The 19,255-nt window shown below is 39.6% G+C and overlaps 1 protein-coding gene across 2 annotated transcripts in view; it reads left to right on the top strand.

The window, feature by feature from the left end:
- Positions 1-1,800: 1,800 nt before the first annotated feature.
- The window catches only part of SH2D4B (SH2 domain containing 4B), a gene marked incomplete at both ends in the record, with an annotated part of 58,830 nt that continues 41,375 nt past the window's right edge, over positions 1,801-19,255 (top strand). For both annotated transcript variants that reach the window (XM_082286343.1, XM_082286342.1), the window contains 3 exons: positions 1,801-1,984; positions 14,746-14,905; positions 15,987-16,134. In XM_082286343.1, coding sequence (XP_082142469.1) covers positions 1,801-1,984; positions 14,746-14,905; positions 15,987-16,134 — 492 coding nt within the window. The remainder of the gene's footprint in view (positions 1,985-14,745; positions 14,906-15,986; positions 16,135-19,255) is intronic.

Genomic DNA, 19,255 nt, shown 5'->3' with positions numbered 1-19,255 from the left:
AGGCGAGTCTTTTTCAATTAGTGCCAAAATGTGGAGGCACAGCTCTAATATAATTGAATAGAAGCAGAGAAACGAAAGCCAACCCCCTCAGGGTCTCCCCTTTCTGTACCTAAGTAAAATAAAGAAGCATAACAAAATCTTTCTTACTCTAGGTTTTTTTCTTGCCAAGCTGTATTTCTTAAAAATAATAGTAAATAATAAAGGCATTTGTTTTAGGAGAGAAAATCTGTACATAAGACAGATCCTGAATTGCAGAGTAGCATGTGGACTACACTCGTTACAGCCCATACATGATGGGTTCTGAAATCCTGTTTCAGCTGAAGGCATCATTGAAGTATCTTTGGCTTTGTGCTTCCAGGTGATAGAGTGTCTTTCCTGGAATTTTGGTTTATATCAGTTTTATTTTCTACCTAAATTAAGACAATAGTATTTTACATACCTCAAAAGAAGGGCATATGAATAGATGCATTAGCAGGATGGTTTTGAATATGAGGTCATGGAAGTCAGATATGTCTTTGACAGATCCTTATCTATAAAGCAGGTTTCTCGTGAGGAAATATAGTCCTTCTCTTTCTCTTCCTTGTATAAAAATCAAGCACTGGGATGTGGCTTAGCCTGCAAATGTGATCTGTGGTCTGTTATGCCCCTGAGTGACCACACTTTGGTTTGTCTCACAAAGTGGCCCCCTTCCCACAGAGTGCCATCCTCCCCAGAGGAGCTGAGTCACTGCCCTGTGAAAACAGGCTCCCACATCCAGAGGGTTTTCTTTTCAGTGTGTTGGGCTTTGGTTTGGTTTGGTTTTTTTACATAATTAAGTGGCTGTTGGCCCTGGTGGTGAAATGTTATTTTTACCGATTTTTATAAGACTGTTGCATAGTAAAAAGCCATGATCTCCTGGAAGAGCAGCATTGTAACTTTCTCCAGTCACCAAGTGGAAAATGAATTAACATCGGGACTTGCATAGTCTGTGTGAATTGCTGAGAACTTAGTCTTGTTTAGTTGATATTAATTTATTTATAAAGTGATAACAAGATTCTTGTGGCTTCTGTTACATCTGCTTTTAATTCTAGAAGCATTTTAGTCAATTTGCTGCATGACAGTATTTGTCAACACCAGGTAACTATGACCTCTAACATGCCTTACTCTGTTGAGACTGGTTAACAGGCTAGACTGAGAAAAAATATGCATACTCCTCTCTTATCAGGGGAGATCAGTTCCCAAAGTGACATAGATATTGTTGGTGTAGGTGATACCTTTAACCATGACATCACTTTAAACCCCTGGGCAACGCTCACACCCTTGGGAGTGTATTGCTGCTGAAGGGAACTGCTTGACCTGAAAGTCTGAGACTCTCTATGTTGAATTTCCTTCTGCTCAAGGGAGCAAAGCTGCTGGGTTCAATCAAGAATCCCTTATTTTTACTGGCTTGCAGTCAGGAGCACTGAAGTGACTTTTTCTTTTTCCTCCCAGCCTTTTCATTTTATGTTTTTTTCCCCTATGTTTTTCTGTTCCTTTTTCTTACATTCACTTGACACTTGTCCCAACCTTCGGAGGATGAGATAAGCAAAGAGCTCTGTCCCTGTAACGACAAGGAGCAGAATATGCCTGCACATAAAGGGCCAGAGCAAGAATCAAACCTCTCCTGGGCAGGCAGGTGTGGGAGAGCTCCTTTGCTGCAGTTTGCTTTCTGGAGTGCCATCAGTGGGGTTTTGTCACTGTAGTGAGCATAGCTGGAAGGACGTTTCTCTCTCTCTCTTGTTTTCCTTGTCTTTTTACAAATTTTTTTTTTTTGGAGTCACCATGCTGCAGCAAATTTTGCGTGATATGTATATTGACCCTGAGCTCCTGGCAGAGCTGAACGAAGAGCAAAAGCAGATCTTGTTCTACAAGATGAGAGAAGAGCAGCTGAGGCGCTGGAGGGAAAGGGAAGAAAAAGCCCGAATGGAGGAAGCGGTGCTGAGAAAGGCAGCGAGGCGCAACCAAAGTAAGATTTGTGATCTCCTTCTATACTTCAGAGCTGGGGATGGTGGGCTTGCAACTGGCTGTGGTGCAGCAGGCATCTAGAAGAGATTGCAAGGATGAGTGCCAACTGTCCCCATGTCAAAAATGACAGTCTGGAACAGTAAAAGCACCATGTCCTTGCTCCTTGTGTCTCCAGGCTGGTCCTTTCTTTTGGGAGCATCTTAGTGATGGAATGAGGGGAGTTGTTTTGAAGTGCCTGTCAGGAGTCACTGCTGCTGTTCTGTCAGTGATAACTGATGCACCATGACTGAGTTTCCCCTCTACTCCTAAGGCTTTTTTTTTCACCTGCCATCCTCACCCCTCACTCTAGGTCATGGAAAATCCTGTGCTGTTGTAGTTCCTTGACTTGGCACTAAATATTTCCAGCTGGCTGGAGTAGGAGGTAATTTTATGAATTTGAGCTTGTTGTGAAGGGGTCTATGTGAATAAGAAGTAGTATCAAAACTGCCATACCATAGGAGACTAAATTTCCAACTATATAAGTAAATAGTCTCCAAGAGATTGTGTCTAGGGAATAGGATAATAGTGTGGTAAGCCAACAACCAAAACCAAAAATGAGAAACCAGGAATGTGTTTGCATGCAATATGTAGTTAAAACATGGAGCTCCTTTCAGAGGCTGCTATGAATGCTGAATGTGTGTGTTGACTTAAAAAGCAAATAGGAGACTGATGGAAGAAACATCCAAAAAGAACTTCAAATATCTTTTCCAACTGGCTGGTCTTGGGTCCAAGTGGTTTCAAAGATACAGAAATACTTAATTACTTGCTCTTTTCTCTGGGTAAGTGGCTTTCCAGCTCTTTCCCCATTCATAGGATGAAGCTGTTAGGCTGGTGTAAGATAGAAAACATTTTCATCTTGGAAATGTAACTACAGTGATTCCTCACTCCACTGGGAAATGTCACAGAGATACATCAAACACTCATTTCCCTGCCAAAGATCTTATCCTATTTTTAAATCTATTAAAGCTTGAATATTCAACATTTCTAATAAGTTTTGGTAGCTTATTTTGAGAAAGCTCTTTAATGGTTATGGGACTGCAATCAGCATTTCAACTGTTGCTTACTTGAATTCACCCACAGTAGAAAACACCCCAACACAGAGACATTGTTGGACTCAATTGTCAGACTTGAAATATCTAGAGCTTCTGAACCTTACAAAGTGCCCCTTAGATAGTTATCAATTCAAAGACTATTTTTAGAAATGTGCTTCAAAGCAAAACTGTTTTCCAAGACTTGCTTGAAGCACAGACCTGCATGAAATGACTGGACTAAGTTACAGGGGTAGCCTTAAGATGAGGGGGGAATGTTCAGAACACACGAGTCAGCCATAACAGGAGTTTAAAATGTCTCCTCACAGATGGCAAGGTGGATGTTGGCAAACCTCATTCTGTTTAATTTCTATTTTCTTCATGTTAGTGCTCTCACTGTGAGTGGCCCTCTGAGAGGGATGGCATCAGAACAGCTTCTCTCATACAGCACAAAAGCCTTGTTCATTTTGATTGATTTGTAGCTGAGAAAAAATTAAAAATGCAGTTCAGTTTCACATACCAAAACATCATCATATCATTGAGATAATATGTATCATGCTCATTCTTTGAGGGAGACAGATACAGAAAAATCTAACTGCAAAAATATTTATTTGATGAACTGTCACAGTGTTGACACCTACATTTCCATATATAAATTATACATTAAACCTGTTTGGCTTCCTACTACTGGAGACCATTTTCTGGGTAATTAATTTTCTGATTTATAAGGAATAGGAGAAGAGAACAGCAGAGTAACCTATAGATTATACTTCCTCTGACAAAGGTAGTCACACATACATACTGAGTTAAATTTCACAATAGCCCATTTCCATGTTACCTTCTTAAATTGCCAATTAGAGGTATTGCTTACGTTTAACTTTTGCCCACTGTTAGGAAATTTCTACTTTCTTCAGAACAGTACTGAAGAACTATTGGAATCAGATTTGCAAGTCAGGCATCTGCTTCTACTGGAAATACTTTTTTACTTTCATGAACTGATGTGCACCAGAATTAGAAAATAGAACTTCTTTCAGGTGTACTATTCATTAACTGTACAGACACTTGCAACTGATTTCTACTGCACATTCTGTTCCACAATGTGATGTTAAATGGTCTCTCAGTGAAGATGGTTCCTTGTTTAAAACGGGAAAGATGAAAAAAGCCAACCACAAATTATGGATATAAAATAGTGATTACTGTGGAATAGCCTTGCCTATATGACTCAAGGGGTCAGAGTAGATACTAATAATATTTTCTTATCTTAAAATATTTTTTTCCTAGAAGACAATTGACATAATCATTTTTTGGATCTTGAAACTGCTTAATTTTCAGTTGCCCTTGATGTGTAAGTGAATTTCCAAACATTCTTCCCCTGCTACACAGTGTAGAACTTAGAGTGGTTTTATTCCTGTTTTAAATTAGTGGCTACCAAGAAATGCAGAGGTACCACAATTACATGTTCTTTATTGCCTTGAAACTGAGGGGTTTGAGCTCTTTCATCTATGGGTTTTGTTTTTGACTCTACTGCATGACACATGTTTTATGTTCGTGCTATTTTTTTAAGGCCGAGAGTTACTCTGGCTTTATAGATATCTTTGTAGCCTGACAGAGTAGAATAGATGTGAGACTTCAGTATCTCTAATGTGGTACTGAGTTTCTGAACACTTATAGTTGACAGGAAAACGTGGATGTTGTTTCTGAATGCACCATAGCATTTGTATGAAATAATTTTATACTAATTTAACTGGAATTATCTTTATAGCACTGACTTTCAAATCCTTTTGTTTTCCTCAAAGTCTGAATAGCCACATATGAAAACTTTTCTCCCCACCTCTTTGGGATGGGATATGGTGAGACTGAACAAAAGCAGTTCTCTTTTCAAGGGACACCTCTCTAAATAAAAGTGCTCTGAAAGGTGCCTTCTGCTTGATCTGGAGTTCTATACCCCAGCTGCTACAATTCTCCATCGATTCAAGAGCTTAGCCACAGTGTGATGTGTGCACCCAGCAGCACAGAAAAAGGCTTGGATTTTTCAAAACAAAGCAGTGACTGTGAGTTCAATTTTGATTTCCTACGGTGACTTGAGGATGAAGTGTTCTTGTGTTTTAAGTGCATTGTCCTATGGAAACCACAAGTGCAGAGTTGGGGGCAAAAAGATTGACATATGAAGATCAGAAAGGCCTTGTGCTAGAGTTAAAATCACCAACAGGCTCAGGGAATGCTCATTAACATCATCATTTTTTAATTGTTTGGAAATTAACTACCAAAGGCCCCAAATCTGCATTGATTTTTACATCAGTGCCACTGAGTGCAGTTGTTCTATTCAGTACTATAAATTTTGCTAGTTAGAAAACAAACAAGTCCAAACTATCAAATAAAATGTCAGTTGTTGAGAGTGTTTAGCAAGCCAAATACTGTACCCATCTGTGTACTTTTATTCTTAATTTCTAAAGAAAATAATATCAATCACCTGCAGTTAGTGCTAAATTGTGCCTGCTTCTGTATTTGGATTGTTTGGTTCCATGTGTCTTGAGAAAAGGTTAAAATTGAAATTAGTATCAGAATGAGTCAATGTTGAAGGAATTATTTCACTTTGGGGGTGAATGAAATGTGTTCAGATTATTTGACAGTTTTAATTTCTTTGCCATTTAAAAAACACAGATTGATGTCTAAAGGGAAGCAATGTATAAACGTCACTTCATAATGAAATATTTCCTTTAGAAGACATTGAATAAATTGTTCCCAATTTTTTTGCTATTTTCACGTTGCCTAAAATTATTTGTAGAATTTGGGCATCATATGGGTCCTCCCAAAATGACAGCATTTAGTGAGCTTATTCAAGGTAAAGAAATCTTTTGTAGCTTTAATTAAATAATGACTGCTGGCTGGTGCTGGAATAGCATCACAGGTGTGTTGAATTCTTGGAGGTCCATCTTCACTTACAAATTACTCCTGGGCAGATCTTTCAGGAACATATCTTCATTGTAATAGAACAGTTTGCTTGTTCCTACTGTGCTGAAATCACTGAGAAGAAGTCTCCTCAAAATTTCAAGATCCCTTTGGGATTTTCTGAGAGTTGGCTGACAGAGAGCTTTGCAATTTGCAAAGGAACATATTTGTGTGATTAAGCAGGAGCTCTTTAGCCACTATAGCTGAGCTGGGGGTAAGCAAAGGACCCTGCCAATTTGGATTTTGACACTGATGCAGCATCCAGAACTGTCAGCATTCCCAAAATGAGATCTCAAAAACTATTGAGCTGAAGGACAGTCATGTGGGCGGGGAGACAATGCTGGTCTCCTGCTGTTAATTCTGACATTTATTCATTGTGAATTGCAGCTCGTGGTGCTCAGATGGGAGCTATTTGTAAATGCTCTTATTTACCTGTCCTTAACAAGAGTAGCTGGGAGAAAATAGGGTTGTCTTATCACAGCATGGCTAGAAAATAATTTATTTTTCTAAATGATATTTCTTTTAGAAAATCATTAGAGAACAGATGATGCTATTTGAAAGCAAGTATTTCAAGTATCCCAACTGGATGGTTGGAGAATACCTCAGTGTCAGAGGAAGGCCAGTGAGTGGGCATGTGTTTCAATGGGTGTGCATGCAGTGACATTTTTTTCTGACTTTGAACTTGGAAATGTATTCCTCATTTATGCTCAGACCTCTACAGACCCTGGTAATGCTTAGCTAAGATTTTATCTCCTATGGAGACGAGCTCCTGTCAGTGTTCAATGTCTCTTTCCCTGTATCACTGGATATGGGTCTAACCAGAGACATCAGACTTCAGTATTTCTGAAATTTCTGGCCTTATGTGGTCTTGAATTCTGTAGAGTCCTGTCCTTTGTTTTCAATTCAGATATGGACGGAAAAGTAACAAGAGAACATGAGCAAGAACATTAAAACAATTTTTTTTAGGGGACTGAGCCACTTAATTTGAAGTCATTGGATAACTTTTAATGTAACACTCAGCTTGAGATATTCTGCAGCTTTGTTAGTACTGTGTACCTTGGGCCAGAGCTGAGCTGCTCAAGGCCCGTGCCTGGTGTGGCTGAGTGCTGAGGTAGGGTTAGACAGCAGCTTCTAAACTCTATTCTCTGAACCCAGTACTAACAAGAGACCTCCAATTGCTGTATGACCTAGATATGTACCAGATGGAACAAATCCAGGAGGACTTCTCTCCCTTCCTATGAGCAGCCGTAAGTCTGTGCTTTTTGGATTCGTATCTTGGCCTGCAGCTGATTTCTCTGTTTTGCAGAAAAGTGACAGCAGAATATTGCTCCCTACCTGGGGCCTTCTCTTGCACACGTGCAGCCCTCAGTGCTGCTGTTGCCTGGGACATGTCTGAGAGAGGCTGTGTTAGTGGAGCCCCTGGCATGGAGGGCATTCCTGTGTTTCTCTGCAGCGTTGTGCTCCTCTGCCAGCCTGGACACGGCAGGCTCAGGCTCCCTCCCTGCCTCCGCTCCTCGGTAATGATACGAGGTTGTGCTGCCTGCACACTCATGAATACTTGATGTGGAAAGAGGGCAGAACTGCAGCCAAGGGGAGAATGGGACTTGCCCAAGCTAATTCAATATTTTCTTGCTGATTTTGCCATTTTTTAACATAAATAACTAAAGCATTCAAGGGCAAAGGAACCAGGTTTTGAGAGCAGGATTTGGAAGGTACAGGAAAACTCAATGTGTTCAAGTCAGCAGTGGGTTTAGCCAGACACTGATGTCAGTTCAATAACCCTTGAGTCCACTTGTTTGCTGTGGTGCTAAAAAACCTCACTGTAGGGTATCGTTCTTCCTGCTTCTGTGGTCCTGTGTGCCTGACAAAAGGAGCCAATGCAAACCTGCCACACTGCATTAAGTAGGAGAGCCTGTTGCAGAAAATGACCGATTGTTCTCTCTTCATTCTGTGACACAGAACGCTTGTCCTCCTGCTCTGACTTTCCAGCAGACCCTGAAGCAGCCAGGAGGACTTGGTTTTATTTTATTCTCAGAGGGAAAACCTGGAAGCTTTGTGATAGGTCTGTGTGAGAAACCAAGCCCCGTATATAGCTTTTACACTTTGCAAGACTGTTTGGATGAGGAATCAGAAAATATGGTGCTATGTTCTTAAGTTTTTTTAATGAAGAAAAAGAATCTCAAATGAGCGATACTGATGGGAATGATTTTAAAACCTTCAGTTTTCCTCTGATGTTTACCTATATTTTTATGCTGTTTACAGGGAAAGAGTCAGCCATTAAAATGGACAGACAAGACGCTGACTCTAGATTGTACAAGGCATTAGAACTGTGTCTTTAAGAAAGAGTTTTCAATGTTATCTCCTGGTTGAAATTGGGCCAATTACAAAATTGTTCCATGTAACATTCTGCCTTGGCCAGGGAGCCACAAAATTATTTTGAAGAGACGGGATAGACACCACATAAATGATATTTTATTTCTGTGTTGCTTTTTTCTTCTTCTTTTTGGTTTACAACATGCAAACCTATATGTGTACATTGCATATTTACTTACCATGTCCTACCACAAACCCACTTACCTCTGACTGTTGTGTACTGTTATCCCTGCTACATTTGTTAATTACCAGGGTCTTATTTGAGTAACCGTTTCCTCCCTTAATATTTGCTCTCTTCAGTCACTCTTCCTTTATTTGATCCTGCAGGGGTTTATTGCAGCATAATTATTTCCATGGTAACAGGCTGTAATTCCATAAACAGAAGATTGAGTTTGTTATATGATCAGGAAGCAGCTGGAGAGCCATAAAGGGCTGATTTTTCAGCAAAGCTGAAATCCTGCAACCCTTATTGATATATTAATGTAATCAGCTGAATTTCTTTCTCCCTTTGCAAATCCTCCCCTAAATAAAAAGGCACATAACACAGTGTTGAAATTCAAAGGTGTGTAAATTGAAATATTAGGGGCAGAATTTTCCCCCATTCTTCTTAAGAATTGAAATGAAGGGGTTTTTTGAATGTATTTTGGGGAGAGAGGGATTCTATGCTCCCATGACTATTAGTGGGGGTAGAGCACAAATTAATTGTAGGTCTTCAGTTTATTGTGGGATGATGTTATTTTCATTACTTTCCTCATTACCGTCTAGTTATTCTGTGTGTATTTTAATGGATTTACAGCAGTTAATGTTTTGAGAAGTGCATTCTGTCCTTTGAATAGTCTCTCAAAAACATTCACAGTAATTTCCTTGGTTTTCTCCTTAGAAAGAAGTGAAATTATGTGTGCCTATTTGTGTGTTTGTATAAAAAAAGGATAATTCAATACTTATATTGGCTAAGCTCAAGGAATTGAGAACAGCCTAAAGCTCACATCCTCATTTTCATCCTAATCAATGTGCTTCCAACACATGTCCTCTAGCTAATGAAACTCTGAATGGAACCTCATCTACCCTGCAGACTAACAAAATTCAAGCCTCTACTTTAAAGAAGCCGCAAAAATAATTTGCTTGGAAAGCCAAGAAATCTCAAGTAAAGGACATTGTTCTTAGACCAGAGTATACCAGATATCTGAATTGCAGAAGAAAAAAAACCCCCACAACCCTACAAACACAGCAAACTCAACAAGCAATGGTTTAGCTCTCCATGGTAAAAGACTGATCAGCTTTTAATGCACATGCAGCCTATTTCAGATGCATAATAAATTTCAGGAGTTTTTTTCTAGCCCAGACAGAGAAGAATAGACATGTTTTCTATAGAGAGTCAAAAGATCCTTGTATGACTACAAAGCTTTTCAGTGGGTGAGGAAGGATGCTCAATTGCTACTGCAGAGATCTGTAGCTTCCAAGCAGAAGAATTATGGTGGGAAGCCCAACCTCAGACAAACAAGGCTGTTCATGGAAACAGCAGATTCTTTAGTGAAACTTTCAGCAGACTTTGAATGCTGTCCCCTGTTTCTGAGATTATAAACCAGTGATCCCATAATTTTCTGAATTTACAGCCTGTGGTATCCCTTACCACAGTGAGGCAGTAGGGGTGCTTGGTGCTCTCTGTCATTTTGCTGGACTAAGCAGGCAGACTGTGGCTGGCTGATGGCACAGCTGGGAATCCTGACACCAAATCAGGCTTCTAGTGCCCCTTGGAGTAGTTCTCTTGTAAACACTGGGGATGGATCACAAATGGGGATTGCTGGGGATTCTGTAACTGTTAAAGCAATGGTGAACAAGTTTGGAGAAAGGAAGCTGACTCCAGAAGTATTCTGTTTGTTTAATTACCATTATTTCTAAAGCACTTTTATTTGGAGATGTAAAAATGGAGCCCAAGAACCCATCAAACTCCTGCACCCAGTGGGTGGCTCAGCTGCTCTGTTCTGGTTAGCAGAGGCAGCGTGAGGCCCAGGTCTCCTTGGTGTATCTCTGTTTGTTCCAAGCCTTAGGCACAACGTGGAGCTCTGAGCTGATAGGGTTGGAACCCACTGTGGCCTGAGCTCTGCACACAGCTGGGATTCCCCCTCCCATCCCCACTGGCCGTGGTGCTTCTCTCTGTCCCCAGGTATGCAGGCAGTGTCAGTGTTCCCTGGCAGTGTCCAGCCATGGCAGTGACGATGTGACAATGCCCTGCTGACCCTGGGGCAGCACAAAGGCCGAGGGCAGCCTGTGGTGCCCCGTGGCTCAGCTCGTGGTAGCCCTCCAGCACTCTGTGTATGAGATCAGGAGCGCTGCTGGCAGAGCCTTGTAATTCTTGTAGGTGAGAGCTTGAGTTTCCTACTGCTCTCTAGGGCATTGCTTCACACTTTCATTGCTGTTATAGAATGGACTGTGCAAATAACAGACAAATGGAAAACATGATTTGGTCTTATATTTGATTGTGTGTTCGTATGTACAAGCTTCAGTTGCTGTTGGTTCTGGCTTTAGGTCTCCAAGAAAGGTTTTGCTGTGATCCCTTTGTGCTGCAAATTTGAGAGACCTGATTTTGCATTTTCTGACCTGGCATTTGTCTGGAGTAAGGAGCAATATCCAGAAGCCATTTTACTGGTCTCAGAGCAGTATAGGTGTAGGTTTGGAGGAACTCCATGTGAGATACTAATTCATGGATGGGCTTCAGGTAAAAAGAACTTCAAGAGTTTATGTTGTCTTCTTCCAGTGCTACAGAGTTGTTTTAAGTTAAAAATGGTGAAATATTAAAGCTGATAAATCATTGATCTGAAAAGTAGGGATGGAGAAGACCTGGTAAATTAGTAAGTTTTCCTGATAAAGCAGTGCCTGTTTCTAAAATACTTCCATTTCTACTCTCCAATCCAGCCTAATTTTGATGTCCACTGCTTCCTAAGGGTTATTATTTGCAGCCTGCCACAGTCTCTCCAGGAAGAGAAAAGTACTTTTGTGGTCAAGGCACAAGACTGGGGCTTAAGAGATTTAATTTTTGTTTCCTGACTCTGCATTAGACTTTGTGCTCAGAAGCCTGCTGCTGAACAGGAAACATGGGATTCTCTTGCCTCCTTTTCACCTACATTTCAAATTTGTTTAGTCAGGACTTATAGGGTTTTTTCGTTGTTTGTTTTTTTTTTTTTTTTAATTTCTGTTTCATTTGGAAATAAAGTGTATTAACAAAACGTCTTATTTTGCAGAAAGAAATTAATACTCAAGAGGTACTTTAAAGCAGGAATTATTTTGTTATAATCAGCCCTCAATAGTGGTAATTCTCTGCTTGCAAAGCAGACAACACTAGTTTCCTACAAGTATTAGGGAAAATAATTTTCAGTACTTTCATCTTTGATCTTGCCATAGGTTCTGCAGTTTAAAAGTGCAAGACCAATATCATTAGCCTAGAAGAGCTAACCCTCTCACTGTGAATGTGATTCTTCAGGCTGCAAAGGCTTTTTGTGTGGCAGAAATTCTGTTTTCACAGTGCCAGATTTTCTCCCTGAGGTGTTTTTTTTTTTCTGCACACTCATTTTTGATGTTATTTTGTGCTAAGAAGCTACTGAGTTTTATGATCAGATTGCACAGTAAAGCCCAGCTTTATGGGAGCATAGGTTTAAGGGAAGGTTTGCATGGGAGTAATTTCTTGAAGTAAAATCGGTGGTTGGATGTGAAAAGGTTGTCTTTTTCTAGAGAAAAACCTGAATTAAAGCATATATGCTCAAGTTGAATTGTTTTAAAATAATATATGTGGAGGTCTATCTGTTTAATGCTGAAGGTTAAAATTGCCAGATTATTTAATACCGCTGTGATTTTTTAACTTGGACTATAGTTGAACTGTACTTTACGCATATACAGTAGAGTTCTGTACTGTGTGTAGTGCTGAACCAAAAATATGTTATACTGGTGGTTTCAAAGGAGTTTATACATCTACTGGCTAGAACTTTATAAAAAAGATCCATTGTTTGAAAAGAAGAAAGAGAACAATTTCTCAAGAAATGTGTACAAACCAGCTACTTGTTTTATGGGGCTGGGTTGCAATGGGTAAGTTGTGCCTCTGAGAAACACATTAATAAACCTTTGGCACAGAAAACCTTGAGAGAGGCAAAGATAAAATTTGTCTGCTTACCTGAAAAGTTTTTGGTGGTTTTTTTGTTTTTTTGTTTTTTTCCTGGCTCCATCTGATAAGCTCATAAATTAACTGAAGTAGTGAAGTTGTCTCAAACCGGGAGTAGTATTTTTTATCTACCAGTTATGGTACAGATCAATTAATACAAGCTGTGTTGTTTGCAATGTTTTCTTTACAGTACTAAATAAAGGAGAGCAACTAGGATATTCAGATTCCTCACAGGAAAGAGGACGTGGAATGCTTTTAAAACAGAAGCTGCCATTGGTTATATGGGATCAGTAGTCCTGGGAAGTTATTCCATACTTTTCAAGATACTTTACCATAAAAAGCAGTAGGTGAAAACCTTGCAGGCAAATAGTGATATGGCCAGTCAGGTCTCAGCAGATGGTATTCTAATTCTGTATCCAAAAAATACAACATAAATGCTGGGTTGACAGGAACACAGAAACATACAGAATAAGAACCACAATGAAATACATTCACATTTATAACCTGAGACATAATCTGATAGACTGTGAAAGAGCAAATGCTTTTGAGAGTTATTGAAGGAAAACACTATTAGCTTAAATTTCCACCCCTCTTTGAAGTTAGTACCGTTAGGCCAACGCTGGGGATTAGTATAAATTACATTTTCAAATTTGATATAGAATATTAGCTTTCATGGCGAGATTCGATCCGTTCATTGCCTTCAGTCTGGGTTGTCAACGCTGGTGAGTGTGGGCTGGCGCTGACACTGCCTGCTGTCAACAACCCCACTCCACTGCCTCCTGCAGCTTTCTCCCTTCAGCCTGGGATGTCAGAAACACTTTATTGATTGTGCATTGGGAAACTTAATCTGGTTAAATGGATATGTCCTCGTGCAGAACAAGTGGTAGCTGAAGGTGAGAGTAGCTAAGCTGATGCTAGTAGAGAGAGATGGAGGAAAAGCGGGAGCAAAGCCTGCCTGTTCAAATAGGACGTGGGGATTTTTTTAACTCTCATGGGAACACTGGAGAAAAACTACTTAAGAAAATGGTGCCCTGTCTTTGTGTTTGTTTTCAAAGGAGACAAGGTTCCCTTTAGAAGCTATGCCGTGATGCACAATTTTCTCATATCAATATTTGGGTGAGGGGATGAAATCTAGGGGATGTAATGTACAGGGAATGATACAAACTGCTACCCTTTTTGGCCTTGCAGCCTGGATTCTTTAAAATAAATGCATTGTCCATCTTGGCAATGGTTTTGTGGCAGTCTCATTTTGTGAAGAACAGTTTCAACAAATTTGCAAGAAATAAAACATAGAAATGGACACATACGAGGTGTTTCTACAAATTCCTTATTACAAATCTCTAAAATGCTTATAATATTTGAGTGTTCTATGTATAAAAGCAGAAGGAAAAGACCAAACCACACTAAGCCAGGTAGTGTAAATAACTATTAAAATGTATTCAGGTCGGATCTAATCTAGTGCCCTTTGTAGTCCCGTAGTTGGTTCTTGTACTTGGTGGTTCACCAAATGAAGTCTGTTTTGTAAAGAGCTCTCAGGCTTTTTTTGATATCCTTAAAATCACTCTGTCAACACAGTAACTGTAGATTTTTGTGTAGTTTGTGTCATGAAAACCAAAGCAGAAATTTAATCCCTTTCAATTGCCTACATGAGCAGAACAGGCTCGGCAGCACTGAGTGGTGTGCTCCGAGTATGCAGGCTCCCTGAATCTCCTGCTTCACACAGTAGGAGCAGAAAATTCCTGGATTCTTTGAAGGTGTTCCCATGAAGTCTCTCTATGCTCAACACTCAACATTCTCTGTGCACAAAGCATTGCTAGTCGCGTAATGTCACTGGTTATTGGTTTTGCCCCATCTCTTTCTCCATGCTCTTCTTTCATCTCTTTCTGTGGGAAGCAAGAAAATAAAACAATTAAAAAGGGATTATAATACTGGAATTCTGGGAAATGCATGCCTGAAGTAATAACTTTTATTTTTGTGGGACAGCGAGTCTTTAAAGATTGTGTGATCCACAGCATACAAACCCCTTTATTTTTTTGCCCCAGCGTTTGACCAGATTTGGTCAAACCTGAAGATTTCGTTGAACCTCGGAGCAATGTTTTCTTCCGAATTGTAAACTGCAAGCTTAATGTTTTCTAAATAGCAGATTTCCCATCTTTTAATCTCTGTTTACATAGGATTTGAGGCAGTGTTTATATCTTGGCTTGTTCTTGGTGGCTGTTGCAGGTAATGGCAAACACGTGCAGTGGCTGCGGGGGAAGGACGGTGAGGTCTGGGTCTGGGTGATGGGAGAAGCCCCAGGTGACAAACCCTACGAGCAGATCTCAGAGGAGCTCATAGCAGAGCGGGCCAGGCAGCAGGCACAGAAGGAGGCAGAAGAACTATGGTGAGGATTTAAGGGTCTGAATTCAGGGTCCACTTGGCATAATGGGAGAAATGACCTTGTAGACAGGTGGCAGGTAATGGTGGGTAAAACTGGTAAGTATGTTTTGTGAACATTTGATTTCACTCGTTTTGTTAGTTTTTCAGCATGTTGAAAATGGAATTTTGTGGTTTTTGAGTATTGAAAACCAAAACCCTTTGTTCACAAAAAAAGTGGAGCCAACTTTTTTCTCTTTTGGGAATCCAGCTAAACTGTTGACTAGCCTGTAAATAAAGAAAAATGAAGCAGCCTGGTTTTGAGATTATTAAATTAAATATGTTTGCTATATCACAGTTCTGAGCCCACAATGGGGATTTGGTACAAAAAATCCTTTTTGAAATTGGTTTTATTTCCATTTTGCTTATATTAATTCTTATTCCAGCAGTTCAAAAACTGATTATACAAAGCACCATGCTGTTGTTTCTAGCAGGGCCTTTTCCAGGTTTGGGGGAGATTCAAAAGTGTTTTAATGCTTGATATTGTTAGGAATTAGGCCACCTGCCTCACACACTTGCCTTTGTAGTGCAGCACTGAAGAGTGACTGTTTAAGTATCAGGTTATTCTATATTAGCCTTTTTCATATGAGATTCTTCTTGATCGAGTGATTGCATATTTAAGCAGGGATTAAAACATTCAACTTGTGCTCTGAATTCTTTTTAAATTGTCAGTACTAATAAACAATCTAGCATAAGAATTTGGGAGAAATTTATACTGATACTTGATAGGCAATAAATTCCCAATCATGCTTTGCTAGACTGATAGAAAAATATAAGGTATGACTTAAAGACATCCAAGAAGTACTTGTCTAACTTAGAAGGTGCTATTTAATTAGTAATTTATCAAAAATTGTAAGTTGTCTGCTTTCTGGATAGTTTCTTCAAAACTGATTTCTGATAGGTCTCTCATTAAGTGCATTTTAATTCTTTGCTTGCATCCTTCCATGAAGTCTTATGCTAATTATTTGTTGTAACCAGTGAGTAAGTATTGATCCTCAATTTAAGAAAATTAGTGCATTAAATTTTTATTTTCACATCCTTTTCTGAAGGAGACAAAAGGAAGCTGAAATAACAAAGAAATTCCGTGATGCTATGGCTCACGAAAAAGCCAGAATAGTGGCAGAAAAATGGAAAATAGAAATGGAGGATCGGAAAGCAGCCAAACTGGAGGAAGAAAAAATTCAGGAGGAACTGAAGGTTTGTATAGAGCAATTTAGGTTTTCTTAACAGTGTTTTCATATAGACTCACAGTTCTTGTCACCTTCAGTGCATGTTTATTAATCAGCTTTAAAATCCAGAGTTGTAATTTTTCATTCTGGAATATACAGCTACATGGTGTTCACCAGAACAGCTGGGTGAGTGATGAGAAAAAATTACAGGTCTCATTCAGAAGTGCCAGAACAATCAAACTGGTTATTCAGCTCACACATTAACAGAATTGTTCAGTCAGCTGTGCTGAGTGAATCATACTGGGGGGGGGGGGGGGGGGAATGCACAATTGGGAAAGAGCTCATTTTAAGTTAGTTTGCTTGAATGTATTCTGTGTATTTTGGATGATTTTGTTCACATAATGAGCTTCAAAATTGTGTCACTACTTCCTTCAAAATAAGAAGGGGTGGATCCTTCCCCTGCTCAACATATGGGAAAAGTCCAGTTGGCTTTGCTGGGAGGAGTTCATTTGCCTGATTTTTATTGACTTCATAATGAACTTTCTATGAGCTCAGTTACAGTATTTTCATGTTTGTTTGAAATAATATTTTTTTTCCACTTTCTAGTTGAAAATAGCAATTTAAAAACTAAATAGGAAAAGCCTCTGTCCACCCTTTTCATATTACTTGATAAAGATAAAAACATGTTTAAAATTGAGAAAGTAAAGTATAATGGCTTCAGTGTGCAGAGAAGTCATGACAGTCCTCTGAGCCTGGGATTAGTGAGGCTGAGTTTCCACGGAGGAGGCCTGTAGAAAATGACTCTGAGGATCCAGTAACTTCCATCTACATGCCTCTCCCCTGCTGACAGCTGGCTGTGTCTCTTTTTCCTGTCCTGGTGCAGTGACTTAAGGTGTGGAAAGTGGGGATAGACTTTTCCCCTTGTCCCTTTGTGACAGGAGGAATGCTGAAAACTGGGTGTTAAGTTTATGTGGTTTGATTGCAAAGAGCCAATTGCCACTCTGCAGACTGTGGGCCTGGGGTTTGAGGTGCTTGTGGAGCACAAAGCCAGGGCAGCTCCTGCAGAGGAGGCTGCACAGAGTTGCTGATTTACCTTTGCACAATTCATTTGGGTTCACAGGAGAGAATGGGGCCTTTGAAATTCGATGTCAATGAGTAATGAAAGTATACCTTTCAAGTGCTTTATTAATGTATGAATAATGAGCAGAGCAACTCATTAAACACTCTTTCCTCTGCTCTCTGGCAAGCAAAGCCCTCTTGAACAAAGGCTGATACAGTGTTCACTTTTATCTCTGTGGCTGATTTACAGGGCACTTGGTGGGGTAAATGTCCACAAGCTCACTGTTACTGTTTTGTTTCAAAGAGACTTTTTCAAAGAGCAGGGTGAGCAGCTTCTGAGACTTTCAGTGGCCAGTATTCATAGTTTTCTACTAAGGAAAACTAGTTGTTCAGTTGTTGATACAATTAAAAGGAATGGCACCAAATTCTGCTTATTTTCATATTGATGGAAAGGTAATGTCACAGTGATCTGTGTTTCCACTGTTTCCCAGGACATGAGCAGGCATCTGCTCTCCAGCTGTGTGCCTGGTAGGAGCAAGGAACACTGCTGTAAGTGGGATGAGACTATGGTTCAGTTTCTACTTTGAATTTCAATTACTTGACTTTGGCCGGGATTTATCTCTGTTCAAAAAGTTGCCAACATATTTATTCTGTCAAGGAAACAGAAACCCTTTCTTTCCCAATGGTTTATCATAAATCAAGGATTTGAAGACAGAATTTGCAAAAATTTAAATAAACCGACCAAAATTTTTAAAACAAAACCCAGCAGAAAGGAGCTCTTTGGCTTAAAGAATTGGTTTGGAAACAAGATATGATGCAGTGATTTTTTTTTTTTTAATGCCCTTTATTGTGTGTTCTCCCAGCATTTCCTGTATTAATCCAGCAACAGAGTCTAATTCCACTTTCAGCATTGGCTCTTCAGTTAGGTCTATAATTTGAGATCTGTCAGGAGAGACTTGAACTGACATAGGGTTCCACCAGCAGACATCCAAATGCAGGATTGATTCCTGGTGCTTTGACACCACTCCTTTGCTACTCAGAAAAGCAGCTTATCTGTTACTTGCTCTGGAAAGATCAGATTTTGTACATTGTGCTGTAGGACTCCTTCAAAACAGTGAAGGCATTTCAAAGGCAGGTGAATCTCACAGGCTAATATGGGGGAATTGGTAGCTTTGCTGCCCACTGACTTATTTAAGCTCACTCAGCTTTCCTTCTCCTTCCCATTTTGCTCTTTTATAATGACTCTGTACAGTGGAAGAAGTACATGAAATATTTACAAGCTGAATGAGTGGATAGGTACCTAGACAGGAAAAGAAAGTTGTGTTTCTGGCATCCACATCCAACCACAAGAAATGAATAGAACTATGGTATTGGGAAAAGATGAATTAATGAATCTACTGATGTATGACTGAAGTAATTGAAAGAATGAAGAGAAGTGTGTGGAATTTGATGCAGATCAATAGGCAAGCCCACTTTAACAGGTTGAAAATATTTAATGCACTGGTAATCATCCTTCTGTGATGATGACCAACGTTTAAAAAGGTCTCCAGACTGAGGTATGGAAAGTTCAGTCTCTGCTAATGCTTCATCCTCTTGAAGCAGTTTGACTTGGGACACTGAAACTCTCTTCTTTCTGCTGACATGTTTAATTTCTAACCATGTTGTGTCACAAACACTCCTTTTTAAGATGCTTTTATTCTTCTTGACCTAACACGGGATGTTAGGGCTGTCTGCAGTAGATAAATGATATCTCACCTATCAAAGTGAATGATGATCCCTATTTCCTTTTCCAACACTATTAGAAAAGTATTGCTTTCCTTGGTGTTTCTTAAGCAGAAATGCCTTTAATTTATGATGCTAGAATATAAACGTTGACTATTCTATTTTTGCAGTTTAAGGACAGCTATTCTTTTATGCACCTATTGCAAAGGACAAATAAGAGAGCCAATTACTGTCATTAACCTTTTTGCTAATTCACAAAGGCTCTGAGATCATAGGCATAATTTTCTGCGATTATCAGTAACTGTCATTAAGAGTCTGAACAATGTGCAGAGCTAAGGCAAATTAAAGATGTGAGTGTCATCCAGCCA

Source organism: Coloeus monedula (genome assembly GCF_965178545.1).
Source record: "Coloeus monedula genome assembly, chromosome: 8".
Taxonomy (NCBI): Eukaryota; Metazoa; Chordata; class Aves; order Passeriformes; family Corvidae; genus Coloeus; species Coloeus monedula.
This window is presented reverse-complemented; position numbering and strand designations above follow the sequence as displayed.